Here is a 22,479-nt window from a genome sequence, read left to right as displayed (position 1 = left end):
TACCGGGCTCTTCCTGAAGGAGGTGCTCTGTGTGATGGAGGGCACTGAAGAAATCAGGACAACGGCCTCCCGCCAATATGAAGACTTTCAATCTTTACTCGGCTTTCCATAATTGGGCGAAGGAAATTATCCACTTTGCAAAATGGCTGGAATAAACTGCTGAAGAACAAAGATTCCATCATCAATTTCCAGAGTTTGAGGATGTCATCCTCGATCAACTTCAAGCAGCAGGTGAAGAGGAGTTACAGGTCAAGGATGTTGAAGAGTGGCTAGAGGAAACAACAGCTGATCCTGGTTATGAGACACTCACAGGGGAAGAGATAGCCGAGCAAGTAATGCCTGAAGATGCTGCTGTAGAAGGTGGCGACGATGGCGACGATGAGGAAGAACCTCAGTGAAAGAAGGTGCTGCTGGGTGAGATGGCTCAGTACCTGGGCGTACTAATGGCCTTAGTGGGGGACCATACTGAGCCACACATCTCCAGTCTTTATAACCCCCTCCGTCAGCTAAAAGACTTTGTGCTTGATCTTCGTCTGCAGGGCTTTGGAAGAATGCAGCCAAAGATCGAAACTTTTTTTAGGCCCAAGATGCCGGTGACAAGTTCTGCTACTATCCCTTCCTCCATCCCCCAGCCATCCATGTCCTTCGCCTCATCATTGATAACGCTGAGGAAGAAGATTGATGTGAGGCCCTCCCTGGAATGCTTCAGGTACTCTTGGGGGCAGTGATTCTGAATAAATCGTTGCCCTTTGCCTGCCACTACCACATGGAAAATTGTCCTACACCTGCCACTAACCCAGAGGGACTTACGATCTTCATTCCACGTTCAAAGTGAGTACAGCCATTATTATAAAATAGCCTAGACCTAGGCTAATTTCATTTATTTTTATTATTTTACTCAAATATTTTCCATGTTTATTGTGCAGCTAGGTAAAATTTGTTATTGTTACTGTTTCTGTATTAATTTACATTGCTTTCAACTCTAAAAATTATGCTAAAGCTTTTACTGTCCTGCAGTTTATATTAACAAGGCCTCTTTCTTACTTTATGGGTACTGTTTGTTTATATAAATATACCCTTTACTGTATAGCAAAAAGGAAAACGGGATGACTTCAGTACTCTGAGAGAAAACAACTTCACTTACATATACTGGAGTAACTTGATTAGTTGTCATACTTCTGTATGACAGATTTATTTAATTTTTATTATATAGATATTTTGCTGTGTTTACATTAACATTAATACAGTATTTTAAAATTAGTAAATCATTGTTATAATTTGTATTATATAGATATTTTGCTGTGTTTACATTAATATTAATATTTTTAATTAGTAAATCATTGTTATAAGCATTGTAGGTGTGTATATACTTAAGAGTAACAGTTGTAGGAGGGTAATGTAAGATGAGTTTGGGTGTTCTGGGATGATTGTTTGGGGTGTATTTTTGTTTGAAACGATATTAAATTTTTTAGTTTGATAATTTAAGGTATATTTTGTTTGAACTATTAAATTAGGCAATTATAAGCATTTTGGTTTAAGGGGTACAGGGTTTAAATATGATTTATAGCAAAAACATGCATTCACGTATACAGTACAGTATATACAACGATATACCGGTGTAGGCTTGGACGCTTTTATCCGTTATCTCGGTGAGCTACAGCACTATGCTTCCTGAGCTCATTTGCCCATGTTCATGTGTGAGATGTAACATATCATGGTTGCCTTTAAAATTGTCCCAATACCCTGAAGAATATTCATGTCATTTCATATTATGCCCTCTGATTAATTTCATAATGCTCCAACAGCATGTTATGATTCAGTGTTAACTTTCTCAACCTTTTTTATCCTTGCTACTCAGCTCTTGAAAAAAAAAAGGTACAAATACTGTGACATGATTACATGTTACTCCTCTAATATAATCTCTAAAACCTATTATAATCAATAAATGGCAGAATCTGTGGAATAATGAACCTGACAGTAACAAATTGAGAGAGCAATACAATATGTTAATCATATCAGAAGGAATGCCACACACTTACCTTATAACTGGTCTCTCTCATTTGACCCCTGGATATTTTTGATGAATAGCCCACATGATCCAGTCCACATATATATACAGAATGTAAAGTAACACTAAAAATTAAATATCTTACACAATGTCCAAATATATTTAACAATGTCAAGTTTGGGAATAAATTACATAAATCTAGTCAATCTCCACCATTAACCCTATTATGAATGGTTTAGAAAATTTTATAGTACTTTAATAAATAAAAACCCTAAATTTTATTATGAGTAAAGGTCAACCCTGTGAGAGCTAAATATTATTATTACTGTATTATATAATAATAATAATAATATTATTAATAATTATTATTATTTTATTATATAATAATAATAATAATAATAATAATAATAATAATAATAATTAGGAAAAAGACCTTTAATACAGGTTTTGTTAAACAAAATGACAGTTTCAACAGCATTTATTTTTTATAGTAAACACTCAATTCATCTTATCAAATTGCTTTTCTTGCGCTGGAATGGTTGCAAGCAATTGACCGATATTCATATCCGGTGGTTCAGTGATGTGTAGGAGGTAGTTCTCGTGGGGTGTCGACTAGTTTTGCCCTTCTCGTTAGGGCATCATTCAGGACAGGATCGCAGGATGCAATGGCTGTAATGTGTGGATTTTTCATCTTTTTTTATCCATGTCTGTTGGTTTGTGGAGTTAGTCGCTTCATTTTCATTGGCTATCCAGCGGTGACGTCATCGGAAAGGCGGCTCCTGATTGGCTGTCTTCTCCTCGATCTAAGCCTACTGCTGATTGGCGATGGTGCAATTTCTCGAGGAAGGCTGGTTAACCGATCGTTCCCAAGGTGAAGGGCGGTGCCTCTGCCTTCCTCAGGTGTTGGGAGGGCGTCCTCAGGGCGAGGGCCAAAGTCGTCCTCAGCGTCGGGGCGTCTTTGAGTCATAGGTGGGTGCGAGGGGCGATCTTGCAGGTCGTCCTTGAGGTGAGATCTCACTAGGCAATCACCCTTGGTGCTCTGGAGGTTGTCCTCAAGGGGTGCAGGTTGGGATGCAGGTCTTGCCTGGTTGTCCTCGGCTTTCCTGACGGCTGTAGGGAGAAGGAAGGTCTCCTGAGTCACATTAAGGCTAGGTTTTTCCTTCCCTAAGTGGAGCGCCTCTAGGATGCAAAGATGACGAAGGTCAGGGGTGCTGTCAATAATTTTGAAATGTCCGACAATGTCGCTGCGACAGATCCTCTGGTTGTGGGCAGTCTTACAGTGATTAAAGATGGTTCCCTCCTGGGCATGGCAGGAGATCCGTTTCAAGAGGTGCATGGATGTCATGCCGATGTAAGTTCCGGGGCATCCTCGGAAGGGGCACATGTACCAGTATATGACATTCGTCCTCTTCATGGGATCTTGGGGAGGGGAAGGGTTGTTCTTCATCACTAGACTGCGCGTCTTCTTGCTCCTGTAGAAGATAACCAGTTGGATCTTCTTGCTGCTGTTGGTGGGGGCGACGTTGTCCCTAATATTTTTCAGGGCCCGTTCGTCGTCCTTATATTGTGAGTGGTAATTCCCTTTGTAGAAGGGGGTGATCATCTACAAAGGGAATTACCACTCACGATATAAGGAGGATGAACGGGCCCTGAAAAATATCATTAGGGACAACGTCGCCCCCTCCGACAGCAGCAAGAAGATCCAACTGGTTATCTTCTACAGGAGCAAGAAGACGTGCAGTCTAGTGATGAAGAACAATCCTGCCCCTCCCCAAGATCCCATGAAGAGGACGAATGTCATATACCGATATATGTGCCCTTTCTGAGGATGCTACGGAACTTACATTGGCATGACATCCATGCGCCTCTCCAAACGGATCTCCTGCCTTGACCAGGAGGGAACCATCTTTAATCATTGTAAGACTGCCCACAACCAGAGGATCCGTTGCAGCGACATTGTCGGACTTTTCGAAATTATTGACAGCACCCCCGACCTTCGTCATCTTTGCATCCTAGAGGCGCTCCACATAGGGAAGGAAAAACCGAGCCTTAATATGACTCAGGAGACCTTCCTTCTCCCTGCAGCCATCAGGAAAGCCGAGGACAACCAGGCAAGACCTGCATCCCAACCTACACCCCTTGAGGACGACCTCCAGAGCACCAAGGGTGATTGCCTAGTGAGATCTCACCTCAAGGACGACCTGCAAGATCGCCCCTCGCACCCACCTACGACTCAAAGACGCCCCGACGCTGAGGAAGACTTTGACCCTCGCCCCGAGGACGGCCTACCAACACCTGAGGAAGGCAGAGGCCCCGCCCTTCACCTTGGGAACGATTGGTTAACCAGCCTTCCTCGAGAAATTGCACCATCGCCAATCAGCAGTAGGCTTAGATCGAGGAGAAGACAGCCAATCAGGAGCCGCCATTCCGATGACGTCACGGCTGGATAGCCAATGAAAATGAAGCGACTAACTCCACAAACCAACAGACATGGATAAAAAAGATGAAAAATCCACACATTACAGCCATTGCATCCCGCGATCCTGTCCTGAATGATGCCCTAATGAGAAGGGCAAAACTAGTCGACACCCCACAAGAACTACATCCTACACATCACTGAACCACCGGATATGAATATCAGTCAATTGCTTGCAACCATTCCAGTGCAAGAAAAGCAACTGATAAGGCAAACTGAGCATTTACTATATAAAATAAATGCTGTTGAAACTAATAATAATAATAATTTTTCAACAGAATAATATTCTATTGAAAATGATGGCTGCACTGTGCAAATTTATCTTATATTTTTTTTTCAACTTTTCTTATAGTTCGCCTTTCTTGCATCAATATTGGTAAAAAACTGGCCAGTGTTCATATTTCCGTGGATTTAAACAGTGTTTCTACAGCAGAATTTTATTCTAATAAGAGCAGGGTTACTGAAATCTGGTGTTGTAAATCTGTAGAGTTCCACAGGGTCTTATCTTGGACATCTTTTTTACCAGTAGATGGATTCTGGGTTTTCTTGGTACTTTTTCTGCAGTTCTTCTGTTGACATGTCTCGACAAGCCAGTTCGTCGTCATCTGGATGGTTGAGATGAATTTGGAGACACAGGATTTGTGTGGCTTTATTTATACCAAGCTCTGAGGTAGTCAAATTCTTATTGGCCGCCTGGGGCGATTCTCCTTGGATGGAGCCTACCCTCGTGCAACCATGGTTGCTTAAACTGGAGTACATGAGTGTAGTATTGCTGCTCACAGATGGACACTCCTCATTGGTTTGCTCATCCGGAGTGCCACTGGGTGCCACCCTTCTTGCCGATGTCAGGAGGAGGAAGGTCTCCTGTGTAGTACTGAGACTAGGCTTCTCTCTCTCCCGACGTGTAGGCTCCGCCCAAGGAGAATTACCCCAGGCAGCCAATGAGAATTGGGGAGGGTTGTTGCCAGTAGATGGAGGCTCCTGATTAGTCTGCTCGTTTGGCTCAGAAAAGTCTGTGGGCAGCACCCTTAGGGCCATCATTGGTAGGAGGAGTTTCCTGCATAGTGTTGAGGCTGGGCCTCTCCTTTCTGATGTGTAGGACTTCCAGGAGGCACAGGTAGTAATGGCCTGCTGCACAGTTGAAAAGTTTGATGTTAGGAATTATATCACTTCTTTTTACTCTGGTGTTATGTGCAGCTCTGACATGGGTGAATGCAATGCCCTCTTGAACTGGAGATCCTTTTGGGGAAGTGCACATTAATCATATTGATGTAAGTGTCAAGGCACTCTGAGGGGTTCTGCATGGAGAAGGCTGGTTTTGTTTCTCATAATGAGGCTGCTACTTTTCTTGATTTTTGTAGTAAATGACAAGCTTGGGCTTCTCTGGGTCTGCTGGGCTGATGTTCCCCTTGATGATGGTCTAAAGAGCATAATTGTCTTCCTTGTATTTCTCATACACCCAGAAGAGCATGTTGTCTTCAGGGACAGCAAGGGGAGGTTCCTGCTGGTACAGCTATCCCATAGTTCTAACTATGCATCAGGCAACTTTGCAATTGGTATGTCTGTAGTCTGTAAAGACCTGGGCAATACACTCCAACTTTGCGTATGTCTGTCCAGGAAGACCAGTGTGAGAGGGCTCCTCTGATGAAGGCGTTGATGGTGGTGGTGTAGTTACAGCTCTCAGAACACTCACTTTCTCTATTCAGGCACATACCCAAGTTCAAAGTTTTAGTGTACAACAATAACATTCCTCTCATTGCTCTATGATGATGCTGAGGAAGGGGAGGCAATGATCAAGGCTGTATTCTATGGTGAAACTGAGACAGCTGTGGGCATGGAAGGCATGTCACAGGCACTCTTATTTCCTCCTCAGTGCTGGCACTAACAAAGGTATAATCGATAAGGATATACATCAGTGGCTTTTCTCTGATGGCAAATAATCACTACCCTGGCACCCATGTTGAAATTGGCAAGGTGCACTCTGAAGGGAGAACCCATTGCTGCTCCATCCTTTTGAGTGTACATACGGGTGGTAAAAGGGGCCTTTGGATGCAAACTGCAAAGGGTACTTGGAGTACATGTTCTGGAATGTTCAAAGATGGAGTGGCAGGTCTCTGCAGATGTAATCAACGATTATTATTTGATCGTTTCATCTACAAGTATGTTAATAAAGAGTGACTACACATCCATCAAGGTGATGACTCCTCCTCCAGGGATGCTGATTTGAGGGTTTCCAAGAACTCGGCAAAAGACTTTTGACTATGATCATCAGTGACATAAGAGGTCATAATGGCATTCATCTTCCCTGCAAGTTGGTACAACGGGGTCAGGATATGGCTAATAACTGGGTGTAAGAGTTACCTGGTTTGTGCACCTTTACAATCTGATATACAGTATGTAACAGATTGGGGTCTCCTACAACCACTAGCTGGTATAGGGCATTGGAGGTGGCACTGAACATCTCGAAGATCCTGTCGTTCATGCACTTTGTCGACTACTGAGTTCTTGGTGAACCATTGAAACTTGGTCATTTGGTAGGATCTCATCCGGCTTCCAATGGATACAACCAGTGGCAGACCCAGAAAAGGAGATCAAGCACATCACTCACTTACTGCAAAAAGAAAACTAGCAACCAAGCCCCCTCAAATTCAGAACCCCCAAGAATGTCTTGACTCCTACAACAGTATGTTCACTGTGCACTTCCAAAAGGATTTCTTGCCATGTTCAAGAGGGCATAATATACAACCATGCAAGAGCTGCACACAGCATAATATGAAAATTATCAATAGTGTGGTAGACCATCACTTCCTGTGCCTCCTTTGGAAGCCCTACACATCAGGAAGGAGAAGGCCCAGACTCAACACTACAATGGAGACTCTCCTCCTAGTGATAATGGCATGAAGGTGCCACCTGCAGGCATTCCTGGACTCAGCAAGCAGACCAATCAGGAGCCCCCATCTACTTTGGCAGGAACTCTTCCAGGACCACTTTTCTCCAGTGCTCGTACATGGAGACAGGTGCAACCACTGATGTCTAGAAGCCTTTGCTCAGGCACATTAATCCCCTACCAAGAGAAGTTCTGTGCTCCTTGTGCCTGCAGCACTGGGCCCCTATATACACTGTCTGCTAACCTCCCTCTTCAGATTCTACTCGCCCATCTTGAAGATAGCCACTGAGTTGGCAGAAACGTTGACTTCCAACCTCAGGAATTCATCTGTCAAATGCCTCCTGCCAGAAACCCTAAGGAAACCTCATTCTGCTTTTCATTTTCTGCCTGATATATATACAGAGTAAAACTGTATAATTTTTTTTCACCCATAATATGAAAACTAGCCAGCTTTTTTCTAACATTAGCATTGAAGAGAAAAGAATTATGTAAAATTGAAAAGACTCTATATAAAATCAATTCAACTGATGCTGCCAATTTATTTAACAATATCATTAAAGTATTATGTAGACTGATTCTTAATGTACAACACAAAAGGTATAGGTATAAGCTAAGTCTGCCTTTGCATGAACACAAGATTTTTTGCCTTATGATATGGGCCCCCCTCTTACCTCTCTGACTGGTTACAGAGGCATCAATAATTTTTATATTTATGAAATTATTTTATGTTAAATGTTATTTCAAGCAACAAGTAGTGAAGTATTAATAATTACTCTACTGACAGGTGTGGCTACTCTCTTAACTTACCAAGATCATATACATACCCAAGTCCATCAACAATGGAGTGAGATCTTCCTTTAGAAGAACATTAGATGTTTTTATATCCCGATGAGCAAGAGGGTGTGGCTTGGCAGAATGCATACACTGGACAGCCTCACAAATTCCTCGGAAAATGGATAGCACCATCACCTGAAACAGAAATTACTGATTTGTGAAATGTTTCTTCCCTGGAGTCAAAACTGTTTTAGAGAAATAAATTATAAAAGAAAACCATTGTATTTTACCCCAAAATATTAAAAAACCATTTTACCTATACAAAAATAAATTTTACATGTGCCTGTTAATCTAAATATAAAGAGTATCTCATAAGGATTAATGGGGCAAAGGTACTTCAACTGTTAGAAGAGACTGCTTCCTTGGTGACTTCATGTTACATGCTAGCTCCTCTTGAACAGAAAATATCTTTACATACAGCTCAGCTAATTGGAAAGCTATGATATTCATGCAGAACAATATAAAATTCAAGGCATGACAATGGCCATGGGGTTGGGTTCGGAAGCAAGAGAACTGGGTTGGACAGAAGGAGAACTGGGTACGGAATCAACAGAAATTACAAGAACGTCAATATTGACATTAGCATTATCAATATCATGATCAATGGGAGATTCCTGACTAGCTAAAGACTTACTAATCCATCTAGCTGTTGCCTTCCTATTCTTAAGACTTACTAATCCATCTAGCTGTTGCCTTCCTATTCTTATCTGTAGCTAGTTTATTTAAATGAGATCTTAAAGTCTTCCACTTCTTACTGTCCCAGTCAGTACATTCATCACACCTTAAATCTACTGAACAAACTTGTCCCCTACATTCTGTGCAGATAGAATGAGAATCGTATGGTTTCTTGGTCAAACATGAGGCTAGTTGAACTTGAGTCTGACATTTTTAAAACAAGTCAACTAAAGTCACAATCAGTAAATAAGTATAAGACTAATTAAACAAAAGTTACAATATGGTAATGGAAAAAACAGTGTCTAACTCTATCTAATAATGCCAAAAGGCTATCAAAGCAAGAATACAACAGAACGATGAAACAGCAATCGGAAAAGACAAATTCCAAAATCACAGCTTCTGCTAAAAGCTGGTGTACAGCCATTAGCCAGCAGAAATAAACTGAATCCTTTTGTTAGTTGTTCCTCTCTTACCCCGAAAGTGGGAGGGGTTAGCCACCTAGCCAAACAAAATAGCACGACCTGCAAATTTCAAAATTTTAGCTGCCAATCAAGTGAAACTAGTAGCAATATAAATTACTTGGTAAGTTACTTATATAAAAACCAGCTGTGTTGAAAAAATACAGCTACACAAAACCCACTAATCATAATTAGCATGAACTACAAATTAGTAGGGTAGATAAGTAGAAGGGACTCTAAACACAATATAAAACCCAGATGCAAGGCGTCCAGTTCCCAAGGATGACAGAAAGTGGAGCCAAAAATGACTTCAGAAATCCAGGCAGTTCCACAGGAAGACAAGATCCAGACAGTACATGGTGCAAACACCTATAACATAAAGGCAGGTACTTAATCCTCACAGCCCACACTAAATAATTATTGATAACATACCCCTAGACTGGGCTAAATTTAAGGATAACCAATAAAAAAAATCAATGGAAAGAGGAAGATATGCAAAGGCACAAGGTATAAGAAAAAAAAAAGAAATTTTCTGTACTTTCCAGGGGAAGTTGAAAATGAATATTTCCAAACCTGTGCAGGGCCTCTTTTCCAAAAGACTGTCAAAAATATGCTAATTTTACCAAGTTCTAAGTATTTTTTTCTAATATTTTTTCTTAATTTTTTGTAAAATTATAATTAAAGCTCACACAGTATCATAACAGATAAGAACTAAAATCGGTAACAAATTCTGAGTACTGTACTGTATATTTATTGTAAAACATTTGCGAGACATCCTTGCTTGGGAGCTGCAGTACATTCACCCATGACATCTCAAGTCAAACTGATCTCCTGCTATCCTCTACTGAGCTACTACAGTTGCCATGTAATAGTTGCCAGAAGTCATTTATGGCCTATGGAAGTGATCTGAACACTTTTCCAGCAAAATTCATTCAAACTGAGAGGCACGAACTCTTGAACATATAATTATGTTACCAGGAACCCACCCCAAAGCAATAAGTAAATATATATATATGTCATCCAGCCACAAGGGGTTAAGAAAAACTAACTTCCATGCGAACCAAAGGGAAGAAGTATTTACACAACATATTTCCAATCCATTCTACCAGAAAGATTTGTTTAGCCACCTAGGCAAAATTATCTTTTATGGATAAAATATGTATGAGACTGAGAACTCAAAAAAATATGTATGAGACTTATTACTCCACCCAAAGCATACATCAATTCACAGCAATTGTTGTTTGGTACTAACACATCTATATTTGCACTATAATTTATACATACCTCATCTAAGGGAGTTCCCGCCTTTTCTCTGCTCATTAATTCATCATGAAGCGTTCCACGCTGCCCAGAAATTTAAAGAAGAAAATTAGACCTCACCTCCTTCCTTATGCACATCTCTAACACTAGGATTAAACCTACAAAGAAAATTTTCTTGATGAAAGCTATAAAAACTATAACTAAAGATAATATAAAAAAAGTACCATACAGTAAGCTGCTGCAGCATGGTAGGAAAGTATGGAAGAAGGTGCTGGAGGTATAAAAGGAAGATAATTTTCAAATAAACAGTTGTTAGTTTGTCCCTGTACCATAAAAACTGGCCAGAGTCAGTCTTTACAATGAGGGACATGCAGGTGAAAAGTCCCACACAAAGAAAGATCTAGAGGCATTCAATGGAGCACCAAAACAGCTAATTGCTTGTTTTGGGCATTATGATGGCACAGAGTAACACAAAGGTACTATACATAGCACAAGCATTTGAGTGATGACAACAGCAAATATGCTGGAAGGATTTAAAATGAATGTTGGTGCCTGTTAAGGATCAGTACTGAGCCCTTTACTATATATCATAGCAAAATATGAAACTAATGAAATCAGTAAAGGAGGGCTGTTAGAGCTACTGTTGGTAGAGCACTGAGTAATAATAGCAATCATAAAAGGAAGAAGTCTAAGGTAAGTTCAAAAGATGAAACATAAAAGTGGAGATAGAGGACAAGCCTAAGGCATGTTCAAAAGATGAAAGAAAAAATAGGGAAAGAGGAAGAGAAAAAAAAAATCACTGTGGGCAAAACCAAGAATTTTGGTGACCATATAGAAAATTAAGGAGACACTGCAATCTGGAGTTGCAATGTAATGCTGAGGATAATATTTAGGGAGGGATGCAATACTATTTATCAAATAGGAAATGTTTGGTATGACAAAGTTTAAATGGAATAGGAATTTTCAATGTTTGGCATGTATAAAATGACCTCATAGTGATGAGATAAAGTGATCACATTATTGTGAATTGGTAGATCCTGAAGAGAGTAGAATAATTTGTTACCCTGGCAATGTACTGTACTTGATTGTGTAGCTCAAACTGAGAGGGAAGTATTAGAGAGCAGGTAATAAGCTGTGTAAAATGGAGGGAGACTGATGCAAAAATAGTAAATAAGTAGTACCCTCTCTTACCACAATGGAATTCTTTACTCCTAAGCTACAATAAATATGACCTACCTTTTAGAAGTGATGCATTTTGTGAATAAATAACTGAATGGTAAGTATAAAGTGCAGATTAGCTTAGCCTAACAATTATATGGGATTACTGACAGCTGTGGGGTATCTTAAATGTTCCAGTGTAGACTACAGCAAAGGGTCTTTGCACTTAATGAAATGTCACAGCAAAGGGTCTTTGCACTTAATGAAATGTCACCTATCAGAAAACCAGACCCCAAAGCATCTGGTAACTGAGGCATTACTATATGCAAAGCAATAATCTATGATTCCAAGTAATAAATTTGATTTCTCATGCAGCAGTGATATTGACACTTGCAGAAAAAGACTAATAAACTATGAAGTGAGACTCATGTCAGCCTGATCAACAACAAAAGCATTTACACTAAGTCTGAAATTCTAAAGTTCCAACAGTACAACATGATCAGAAAGATCACTCAACAAATTACTCACAGCAGAAGCAGAACTTCTAAAAATTACGATAAATTTTATACATGGCGAATGAGCCAATTGAATGAGTGTGCGATAAATTAACATAGATCATGGATAAGAAATTTCATACTAACACATCTGTCCACCAATCGGAGTTTTGAGTTAGTTGCTGAAGAAACAATATTCACATAATAGGATAAAAGAATTACATTTTCTCAGGATTGAAGGGTCTCCAAAACTTTAAAGTCTTTCTTCTCAAAGTATCAATATTTTGTGCACTTTGTAAAAAGATAGGTCAAAGATGCTTCTCAAATGAGAATTTACCTTCAAGAATGATAACTACAATTTTACAGAGGCTGAATGTAATGGAAGACATCAGCATTGTCAATGAAAAGATTTGGGTGAGGGGAACCAATAAACACTTAAGTAATTTTTGCTACATATCCAATAACAGATTCTGCAGTCACAAGTCTATATAATGCACACTAAATATCCATTAAAACAAGAGTAGTATAATCTCTATTAGCAATATGCTAGTTTTCAAGGCCAAACCACATACAGATATAATATAAAAGTATTTGGCAAAGTACATTGCAGTATTTTTGATCAGTTGAAAAATAAAGACAGTTTTGACATGTGATGAGAAAGGAAGAGGAAAAACCAATCAGCAAAGTGGAAGTGGCATGAAGCCAGCCAATGGGAGAGTATTTTAAATCATTGAGGGGGAATGCACTGATAGATGGGAATTTGGGAATACAAGTACATGAGATAAGAGAACATGAGAGATATCAAAATGTCTCTCTTGTGTACGCAGTGAATATGATACTGATAATGAATGAGAATGCACAGAATGCTCCCTACTTAGTGTGGAAAATATACTGGACTTCAATATGATTCTGCAAAAATATACATCAGAAGTAAAACAAATGTTTAAGTTATAATAATTACACACAAATGCACAAAACTCTAAAACAATGAAATTCACAAAATATTTCTTAACTTGGTACCATGTACTTCTTGGTTAATTAAAAATATAAAAATACATATGAGCTTTTCAGTCAAGAAACATGCCAGGTGCCATTTTTAAAATATAATAAATTAAATTAAAAATACTTTGGCCCAGGATGGCGCTTGGTATGTTTCTCGATTGAAAGACTCATATATCACAACAACCTTCATGTTTTGCACACACAAACCTTATTGTTGCCAATACATAAAAGTTTTGAAAAAATCCATTCCTAATGCCTGTGTAATGCAGATAACAGACAAAATACAAAACCAAAAAACACAACCTGAATTCCTATTTGGCCTTTGACCTTATGTATGATCATGAACTTGGTCTTGCCCTCAATCTGCATACTGACTTCACTAGTAGGTTAAATTCATTTTTGTCCTCTGACCTTTAATCACGCCCTTGACCTCAGCCTGCACATAAGCTTCAGCTGTAAAGTATTCTTGCCAAATATGAAGTTTATCCCATAAAACTCAGATTTTTTGCAGCAAGATTAAATTCTTCTATGGCCTTTGATCTGACTCTCCCCAGTGGTTTCATTAGTGGATTACGCACACTGAACCAAGTCTTTAACTCATATAAAAGCTAATACAAAGGTTAGATTCATATTCAGTGCTTGACCTCTCAAGTAAGACCATGACCTTGACGTAGACCTTTCATCATTACCTCATCAACATATGAAAATTGAGTAATTTCCCTTACAGTATCATTTCCACTAATATACTACCATCTTACTTATAATACTCTTCATAAAGCTTTACTCTGACATCAGCATAATCTTTTAAATAGTTTCATTGTCCTACCATGATGCAGTCTGTATAGCAATATAGATCGTAGATCATACTAGACCTAGCATGCATATAATCTTACTTTCATATTCAATTTCAGCCTATTTGACTCCCAAATCTTGTTCAGCCAGGCCAATGTCTGCGTGGACATTTTTAGTCTTCCACAAAATTCTAACTCAAGAGAGCCGTACTGTGCAGTGCAGTATATCACTGTCCCTAAATATTTGAGAGATTCCAACTCATTTATCTTTACTCCATCTAATGTTATGTCATTCCTTTGCACATGCTGTCTTCCCTACTTCTGTTCTTCTTAGATGTATTTTGAGTCTCATTTCTATGTATATGATACATTCTACTAAGCTAGCTTTGTAAATCTTGTGACATTTTGGTAACTGAAACAGCATCATCTGCATAATTTAAGGCTACCAAGTTTCTATCATAACTTGAATCTAAACCTTCTCTTCCATCTCCCACGTACTGTACTTGTTTCATTATAAAATCTATAAGGAGGGCAAATGGCAAAGATGAAAAAATATTCCCTTGTAGCTCCCACTGTTTATAGTAAATATACTTGATAAGTCCCTGTCAACATTAAATTTGCAACTACTTCATTCGTGGATAATTGCAATTAGTTTTATAAATTTCAAACAGAAATTCCATAGTGATGCAAGACCTTTTAAAATATTGGTCTGTGGGTGCTGAACTAAAGGCACTAGTGCACAGTACATCTTAGCATAATATTTGATCTTTACAATTCCTGCCTTTTCTAACACCAGCTTATTTATCTCTAAGCTTTATATCAGTTTCTTTCTCCAGCCTACTGAGAATACACATACTGAATATTTCATAACCAGTGTAAGTGCAATGGCTCTATAATTACCACATTCAGTCAGGTTACCTTTCTTTCATCAGGCTTTGTTTCCTCATTCCATATTCTGCAAAACTGTTTAGTTTCATTCCAGTGTCAACTGAATTCTATTTGCAGTGATTCAATAATGAGCTGGTGTTTTCCATAGCCTAAGTTTCTTTATTACTGACTGCACTTCAAACACTGTGAATTCATTCATAAGCACATTCAAGAGTCTTTGTATGAGTCTGGTAAATTAAACAAATTCAACAGCCCCTGCCCCAAGTGTTCAAGCTGGCATATAAAAAATCATACACAACATGGGTAAAAATATAGGTGATCACACCAGTTACAATGAAACTGTAAGTATAAATGACTACAGGATTAGATGATGATTGTGAGCTAAAATATACTTGATGTAAATATGACTGCAGGTGGTGTTTACGACAGACAGGCAGATTGCTCTGGTGCCCAGATGCACACTTACATAGGTGTAAACAGGAACACAGCCATTCCATTTCAGAGGGAAAAGATTTCTGCAAAACTTCATACAATACTGTACATCTCTTCTCCGTATCAAGCTACATAAAAATCTAGCATTTTCCCCTCAGAAATTACCAATGACTACTTTTTGCCCCTCCAATCAATTTTAAACAAAAATAGAGGTTAACATACCTGACAGTAAGGAAGAATTATGAGTACCTGTGACGTTCTGTTTCCCATCAGATCTGGTACACCAACTAAATCAGAATTTACACATTCTACAATATTTGGATGGGAGAGAGCTTTATGGTATTCTACTTCTGCTAAGGCTATCTGAAACAGAAAAAATTTACAAATTGAAGAGCAAATACAAAATTAAGAAATGCTAAATTAAAGATACTTCAAGTAATGCTTTAAAACAAGGCAGCTATTCTTTGTAATGACAGTAATACCAATGGACAGACCCTTTAAAATCTGTATACTGTACTGTATTAATTACTATGCTTGCTGGATAGAGGGCTTTAGGGCAAGGTGAATTGAGCTAATTTAAGAAGCATCTTAGAAAACCTGATAATGAAAATGTCAGTCAGTCTAAGATATTTTAACAGTTTTGATCCTCTTTTCCAACAATAGAATTTTACAGCTAAGGGAAGATGGCATAGCATATCATCCCTTAAACACATTTACACATTATTTAATTCAGTATTTAGAGCATGAAGTACAGTACTACACTAGTCATTTTGTTGCTATGCAACAATGAAGATATTTGGTGAATAAAGATCACCCACTTCAAATTTTAATTCTCACTGTCTAGTAAGAGTATTTTTAGGTATCCCATACCATATGCATTAAAATGCTGAAGTTCACTTCAAGAGTTCTACTGGTTGGATTTGATTGTATTCCACTTATAAAATTTAGGCTGTCAAGCCAAACACTGGGACACTTCAGACCAGTCAACACTCGAGAGAGTAAAAAGAGGGAGTTGGAGTAGTTGAAAGGATGAAAAGATACAGAAAATAAAGGAGATGAAGTGCAAGGATCTGAAGGATGAACTGGGAAGAAATCCCACAGTTGGACTGAGTAATAGTTGGAGAGGTTGGATTGCAGGATGGAATAAAGGAAGGAGGAATGGAGGTAGGGTAAATTGGCTAAAAAGTGGGTGTAGCAAGGGGCCCATGAGATACTGCAAACATCCTTTAGTAATGCCTACAGTGCACTGCCAGGACTACTGACTGAAAATTAAGCCAATGCTTTAACATTTTGAGTATTTGCCATTTTGGTTACAGAAAAGAAAAATACCAATATATCTTGCATTATTAACTCACTACAAAATACCTACCTTCTGATCAGACTGTGCATGACAAGTAATACGTTTGAGTGCATACAGCTTATGCGTTGTTGCATCTTCTACTAGATCAACTGTACTGAAGCCTCTGTCAAAACAAAAATTTGAATATGTATTTGTAATCATTTATGTTTTCATAAAATTTTAATTAACACAAAAAAAAAATATAAGGGACATCCATATTTACACATTTTATTTGTACTGATTCTCTGATATACTGTTAAGGGCTGAACATCTGCAGAAAAACCAGGGAAAGGCTGAAAATCAGAGAAGAAAATTGCACCCGTGTTTCCTACTCCTACCCTACTGCCTTCCAATCAGCCCCCACTATTACCAAAAACTGGAAGAGTACCATCTCTGGAAGAACTTCCCAATTTGAGCCTGCAGACAGATATGCAAAAGAGACTGTGACTATACCAACTATTTCTCCTGCTGTTTGGGCCCTGATAGGAGCAAGACTGGGATTCTGAAGGATTATCCAGAGAAGATACTCCAGAACACCACCTCCATAGTGGTCCAAAGACCAAGACAGAAAGCAATGATGGAAAGAACAGAAAGGAGGAACTCAAAGCCAGGAGGAACAGAGATGGCAAAAGCTGGTCCAGCTCCCACCCTACTGTATCATATAAAACTTTATTTTATCATAAAAATGTTAGATGGACATGATCTAATCCAAAACATTAATAAAGATAATGACTTTGAACTATAAAGTTTGCTAGCATTGAGACAACACTTGTTGTACCTTACCTGGTAAGAGAGCTGCTGCAGGTAATTACTGCCTCTGGTTGGCACTTATCTTAACCTGTAGAGGGTGTGGCAGAATGGCCAGAATTGCCCCTACTTCAGTGGGTACTTTGCAGCCATGGAGGTTAACCAGAGGGTGACAAAGACAAATAAAAGGGTGCCCTTGCCCTGGGCATAAACCAGAATAAAAAAAAATGTTGTCACCTACACCACAATTAAAAACCAAACCATCACCCCAGCCATAAAAACGGTGGGTATTCCAGGTACACTGTACCTCCAGGCTTCCCTTAACACAACAACCTTATAACAAGGTGAGGAGACAGTAGGGGACAGAGAGTCCCTTATGCTTCCTCTTCCAACACCATGCCAGCCACGGATAAAGGCCCTAACACACTACAATTTTCAAACACTGCTTCAACATCTTTAAGGTAGTGCAAAGCAAAAACTGATTTCGACCTCCAAAAGGTAGACTGAAGTATCAAAGACAAGAACATATTGTGTCGAAAAGCAAGACAAGTGGCAATGGCTCGAACCTCATGTGCCTTTCCAGTGGTGCTCTGTCGCAGCCTGGGACTGGGCAACAGGCTCGACGGAGGGGGTGACCACCTGTGGGCAAACCCTACCAGCCTCCTTTTGACCTCCGGTAAGTCTTCTCCCCAGTGAGGGATCTTCATCTAGGAGCACTAGTAGGACAGACAGCCACCTCCTCGGAAATCACAAACACTCTCACTCTGCACTGCACTTGCACTAGGCACACTTGCACTGGGTGCGCTAACACTGGGTACAGTCGAAGCTTGGTCCACAAAAGCTATAAAAGATAAACATAGTTCCATGACCGTATTGGTCAGGAACTCAAAACTTCTTATCGAACCCAGATTCGAGACTGGCAATGGTGTTGAGATCTGAAGCATGGGAACTTGGTAAAGGAGTTTGCTGTAAGATAGCAGGAGGGCTCAAGATGGGGGAAAAAGAAGGGATAAGAGGTGAAGAAATAGCGCTACCCTCAAACACCGAAGGCAAAGGGAGTCTCTACGCTAGCTCTATTCCCGGCTCTAAGAGCCGCCTTCCTCTTTCTAACTCTATCAACTTTATCAGAATGAGATCTAAAAACCTTCCTCTGATGTTCATCCCAGTCCTGGCATTCTGGACAAGTAACTTCCCCCTATTACAATCCTGCCCCCTACATTTTATGCAGTTGGTATGAGAATCATATGTCATTTTGACTAATCTAATCTTGCAACCCTCGGTACAAAACTGAACACTAGAAGAACTAGAATCTGACATCTTAATTAGGAACTATGTTAACCAAAGCTAACACATACCTAATCGGAAGAAGCCACACAAAATTCAAATATGTCACCAATACTGGAACAAAAATCCAACAAATGATGATAGGTACTGCCCAAAAACCACTGATGTTGATTGGGAGTCAGCAGAAAACGAACTGAAGTTACCCGCTGAGTTGTACCTGTCAGTCCTGATAGTGGGTGGGACCCTGTCACCTACACTAGCGATGGTGGCGCCACCACAAAATTTGAATTTTTGGTCTGCTGTGGTAGGAAGCTAGCAGCTATGCAACCACTTGGTAATTCACTTATGTAAAAACATAATGCTTGCCTGAGGAGCATTATGTGGCAAATGAAATGGCTAAAAGTTCTGGATTTGATGACATACAAATAAAGACATACAACAGGAATGTGATACAGTACTTACCCTTCTCCCAGTGATCCTCTAACATAATATTGTCGGTCATTGACTTTGACAGTTTCCTTCGCACACAAACAGTTGCCCATTCTTACTAAGATTGCCAGCCCAGCCGTGTTCATCCTACCTGAAATCAAATGAATATGATTGAAAATAAAAGTATATAAAGCTTCTTATACAGGCAAATATTAATCACAGTCTCACATCTGTTTCTGTGAATAACTAGCTCTACCAAAATGCATTAACATAAGATGTCGATGTGACAAAAAACGTAAATTTTTAATCTATTTTTTTTTTTTTTAGCTGTACAAAACAGTAGTCCTTTAAAAGGATGCACTCTGGCAGAAACTGGAGGCAGATGAGTGAGGAGGTGGGAGACCTGGCTACTTTTTTGGCAATGGGGACAAGTGCAGGGTTGGTTAGAAGTGGGATTATGATAAGGACTTGAGGTTTATAAAGCTAGCATAATTACAAATTGTCCTGAATTTGCAGTTTGTTCCTAAATTAACCTACACCATTGTGTTTTATATGGAAGCTCACTCCTCAGATGGAAAGTATTGTCTGAAGAGCATAGCTAGTGTTGTTCTTCTGCCCTAAAAATGTAAGTGTCCTAGTCAAGTATGTGAGCAGGGAGAAGAATGACTCCTGTAGCCACCAATACAGCCAGGCATATGAGATGCCAAGGTTGACAAAGCCGTGTGCCAAAGTTTAGCTTTCTTATAACCTCACTCTAGAAAATTCTGATGACCCTTAGTGTCCCTGAGTGAGACGGGAAGACAAATAGATCCCAAGTTAGCCTAATAATGCTTTACAAATAAAATTCTAAGATAGGCACTGTTGTGTAACTCATCTGCATCTGGCCAGACCAGCAAATACATGGCTATGGGCTGCTAAAAGGAAGAGAGAAAGAAAGCAAAAAAGGAAAAACCAATCACCCTTTCATTCAACCGAAACTATACCTATTATGAATCTCTAGCAAGATTTTTTCTAAACAGTGTAGCATCCACCACAGGTTCTAAGAACAAGGTGTCTAAGGGTTTATGGGCAATGTTCCTAAAATGGAGGTAAAGTTAATCTGGCAGCCCCAGACATCTGCCCTCAATACCTGTAAAGCAGACAAATTCTTCTTGAATGCCAAGTAGGGAACACTTGCCATAGGTATATATTCCGACTGGCAACCAGCAGGAACCAGGCTGTGGCAGTCTTCAGTTGCACCCATTTCTGTAATAGGTATTTTGGAGGCAATATGACCTAACCAGCCTCACCTTAACCTAACCTAAACTTGAATGCTGTGTCCTAACCTTGGAAATTAACTTTTCCTTAACTTTTAGTGCTGCTGATGAAGGAGGTGGTATTGTTTGTTGTCAATCAACTACAGTCAACCCCAGTATTCATGGGGGATAGATACCATAACTCCCCCCCACCCCCTGCAAATAGCTAAAATCCATGAACACTTGACACCTACCTAAAAACACTTATAACTGCATATTTAAACAGGTCAGATACCAAAGACCACCTATAAAAACATTTATAAATGTCTATTTAATATAAATGCCTATTTAATGGTTCCAACACCAAATGTTTACCTTCAACTATCACCCTAAGACATTTTAATACCATTAAAAATTCATCTTACAACATTATCCTTAAAAATATATGGCTTACAGGTAAGTGTGATAGCTAAACGTAAGTCCCCGTTACATTCAAGCAGAGCCATTTTCTCTCATAGAGTAGTAAGGCTGTCCCATTTTCTTTTTACAGGATAGGGGAAACACTAGAACTTACACAACTGAAGTATAGTACGGTATTTACTTAAATACAAAAATAAAAAAACATTTTATGATATTATGCTAAATTTACTTTAATATTAATATCTGAAAATTAGTAAATCATCTTTTTATCGTAAAAAAAATGTATTTAGTCAGGAAAATAACATCAAAAGACAATAATTTGTGAATATTTCTCTCCATAAAAGTCTGCGAATTGCTGTGTTTTTCATGATTAATTTGGGGATATGTTCCACAGTAAAATCCGCGAATCGGTGAAGCTGCGAACTGCGAGACCACGAATAGTGGGGGTTGACTGTATTATTAACCTTATATCTCTATCCAACATGGTTGGAAACCATTTGGGAATGTGGGGTTTTGGGTGGGGGAAATTGCTGGGAGAAAGACCTGAATGTCATGTTATGGAATGGTTGCCCGCATGCACAAGTCATTAGAGAGCCATATGTTCAAGAAGAGATTGGCTAAGGCAACCTGTTATAATAGGAACTATACTAACCTAGCATACCCTAAACCTAACCTGGTAGGCTGTGTTACTTAGACCCAAACCCCCCGGGAAGGGAAACTCCATTTTTTACCAAAAGTTCCCCTATAATACTGCACTTACACGATAGCATTCCAGGATGGCCGGCATAAAATAACATCAGTTCTGAGGTTAATTACAGTCGACTGACAAAAAATAACAGTAAATTCTTGATAAGCAACCAAAATAGCCTACTATAGTCAATTTCAAAGGTAATACACTTTGTGGAGCCGTTCTATAATTCTACCTGAAAATTTACTACGATACGTTAATTAATCGAGCCTATACCACAGTCTGCACAAGTCCCTACATTAGAGTAGCCTGCTGAGCTAGAGTAGGCCAGCACTATCACCAGAGTAAATGACACTTGCCAATGTTGGCATATGGAATTGCTCATTAGGTTAGGTACCACCATTATTAGTCATCATACAAATACTCATATCATTCTGCGCTGGCTTAAACACGTTTGTGACATGCTTTACTAACCTTTCTCCTTTATTTGACACCTGTGCTTTTACCTAAAGCTTACGGTTGGTTCCTCGATGCTCCATTTGTTTACTTTGACAAGCGAATCTTACTTAAACGCCTGGTGTTGAAGACACTAACCACAGCTTCTTCTTTGTGGTTTCGGTATGAACTCCATAACCTTCTCAGTTTTGTTATTTGTTCTCTAAATATCTGGTTGGGAGCTTTTCACCATCTTAAATTGTTGATTCCTCTCATTTTTACTCCAACCGTGCAAATATTTTCATTGCTATTTAGCTGCGTTTGGATATTATTTGATTTCAGTAGCCTTCGCTTGGCGCAGCTCAGCAGGACATTCATTCATCAGAAATAGTAATTCATATCCTTAAAAAAAATTGTACTATCTAACCTGTCATAAGTATCACAGAATGTTCGAAACAAAAACTCATTCTAAAAAAAAAATTTGTATTATCCAATTGATGAGTACTGCATCACACAGCATTCGAAACAAAATTCTAAAA

At 39.1% G+C, this 22,479-nt stretch overlaps 1 protein-coding gene and 1 long non-coding RNA gene across 2 annotated transcripts in view; one reads left to right on the top strand and one right to left on the bottom strand.

The window, feature by feature from the left end:
- The window catches only part of LOC136828871 (uncharacterized), a 29,208-nt gene extending 20,787 nt beyond the window's left edge, over positions 1 to 8,421 (top strand). Inside the window, exon 3 of the long non-coding RNA XR_010850246.1 lies at positions 8,156 to 8,421. This is a non-coding gene — a long non-coding RNA (uncharacterized lncRNA). The remainder of the gene's footprint in view (positions 1 to 8,155) is intronic.
- The window catches only part of LOC136828869 (serine/threonine-protein kinase 16), a 31,498-nt gene extending 9,393 nt beyond the window's left edge, over positions 1 to 22,105 (bottom strand). The window contains exons 1-6 of the mRNA XM_067087148.1: positions 21,980 to 22,105; positions 19,196 to 19,313; positions 16,733 to 16,826; positions 15,586 to 15,726; positions 10,623 to 10,682; positions 8,196 to 8,340 (exon numbers count right to left, since the gene is read on the bottom strand). Of these exons, the coding sequence (XP_066943249.1) occupies positions 8,196 to 8,340; positions 10,623 to 10,682; positions 15,586 to 15,726; positions 16,733 to 16,826; positions 19,196 to 19,308 (553 nt within the window). The 5' untranslated portion in view covers positions 19,309 to 19,313; positions 21,980 to 22,105. The remainder of the gene's footprint in view (positions 1 to 8,195; positions 8,341 to 10,622; positions 10,683 to 15,585; positions 15,727 to 16,732; positions 16,827 to 19,195; positions 19,314 to 21,979) is intronic.
- Between the last annotated feature and the right edge of the window lie 374 nt (positions 22,106 to 22,479).

The sequence above is a fragment of the Macrobrachium rosenbergii genome, chromosome 43, assembly GCF_040412425.1.
Source record: "Macrobrachium rosenbergii isolate ZJJX-2024 chromosome 43, ASM4041242v1, whole genome shotgun sequence".
NCBI lineage: Eukaryota > Metazoa > Arthropoda > Malacostraca > Decapoda > Palaemonidae > Macrobrachium > Macrobrachium rosenbergii.
The sequence above is the reverse complement of the archived record's forward strand: the minus strand, read 5'-3'. Positions and strand labels throughout refer to the sequence as shown.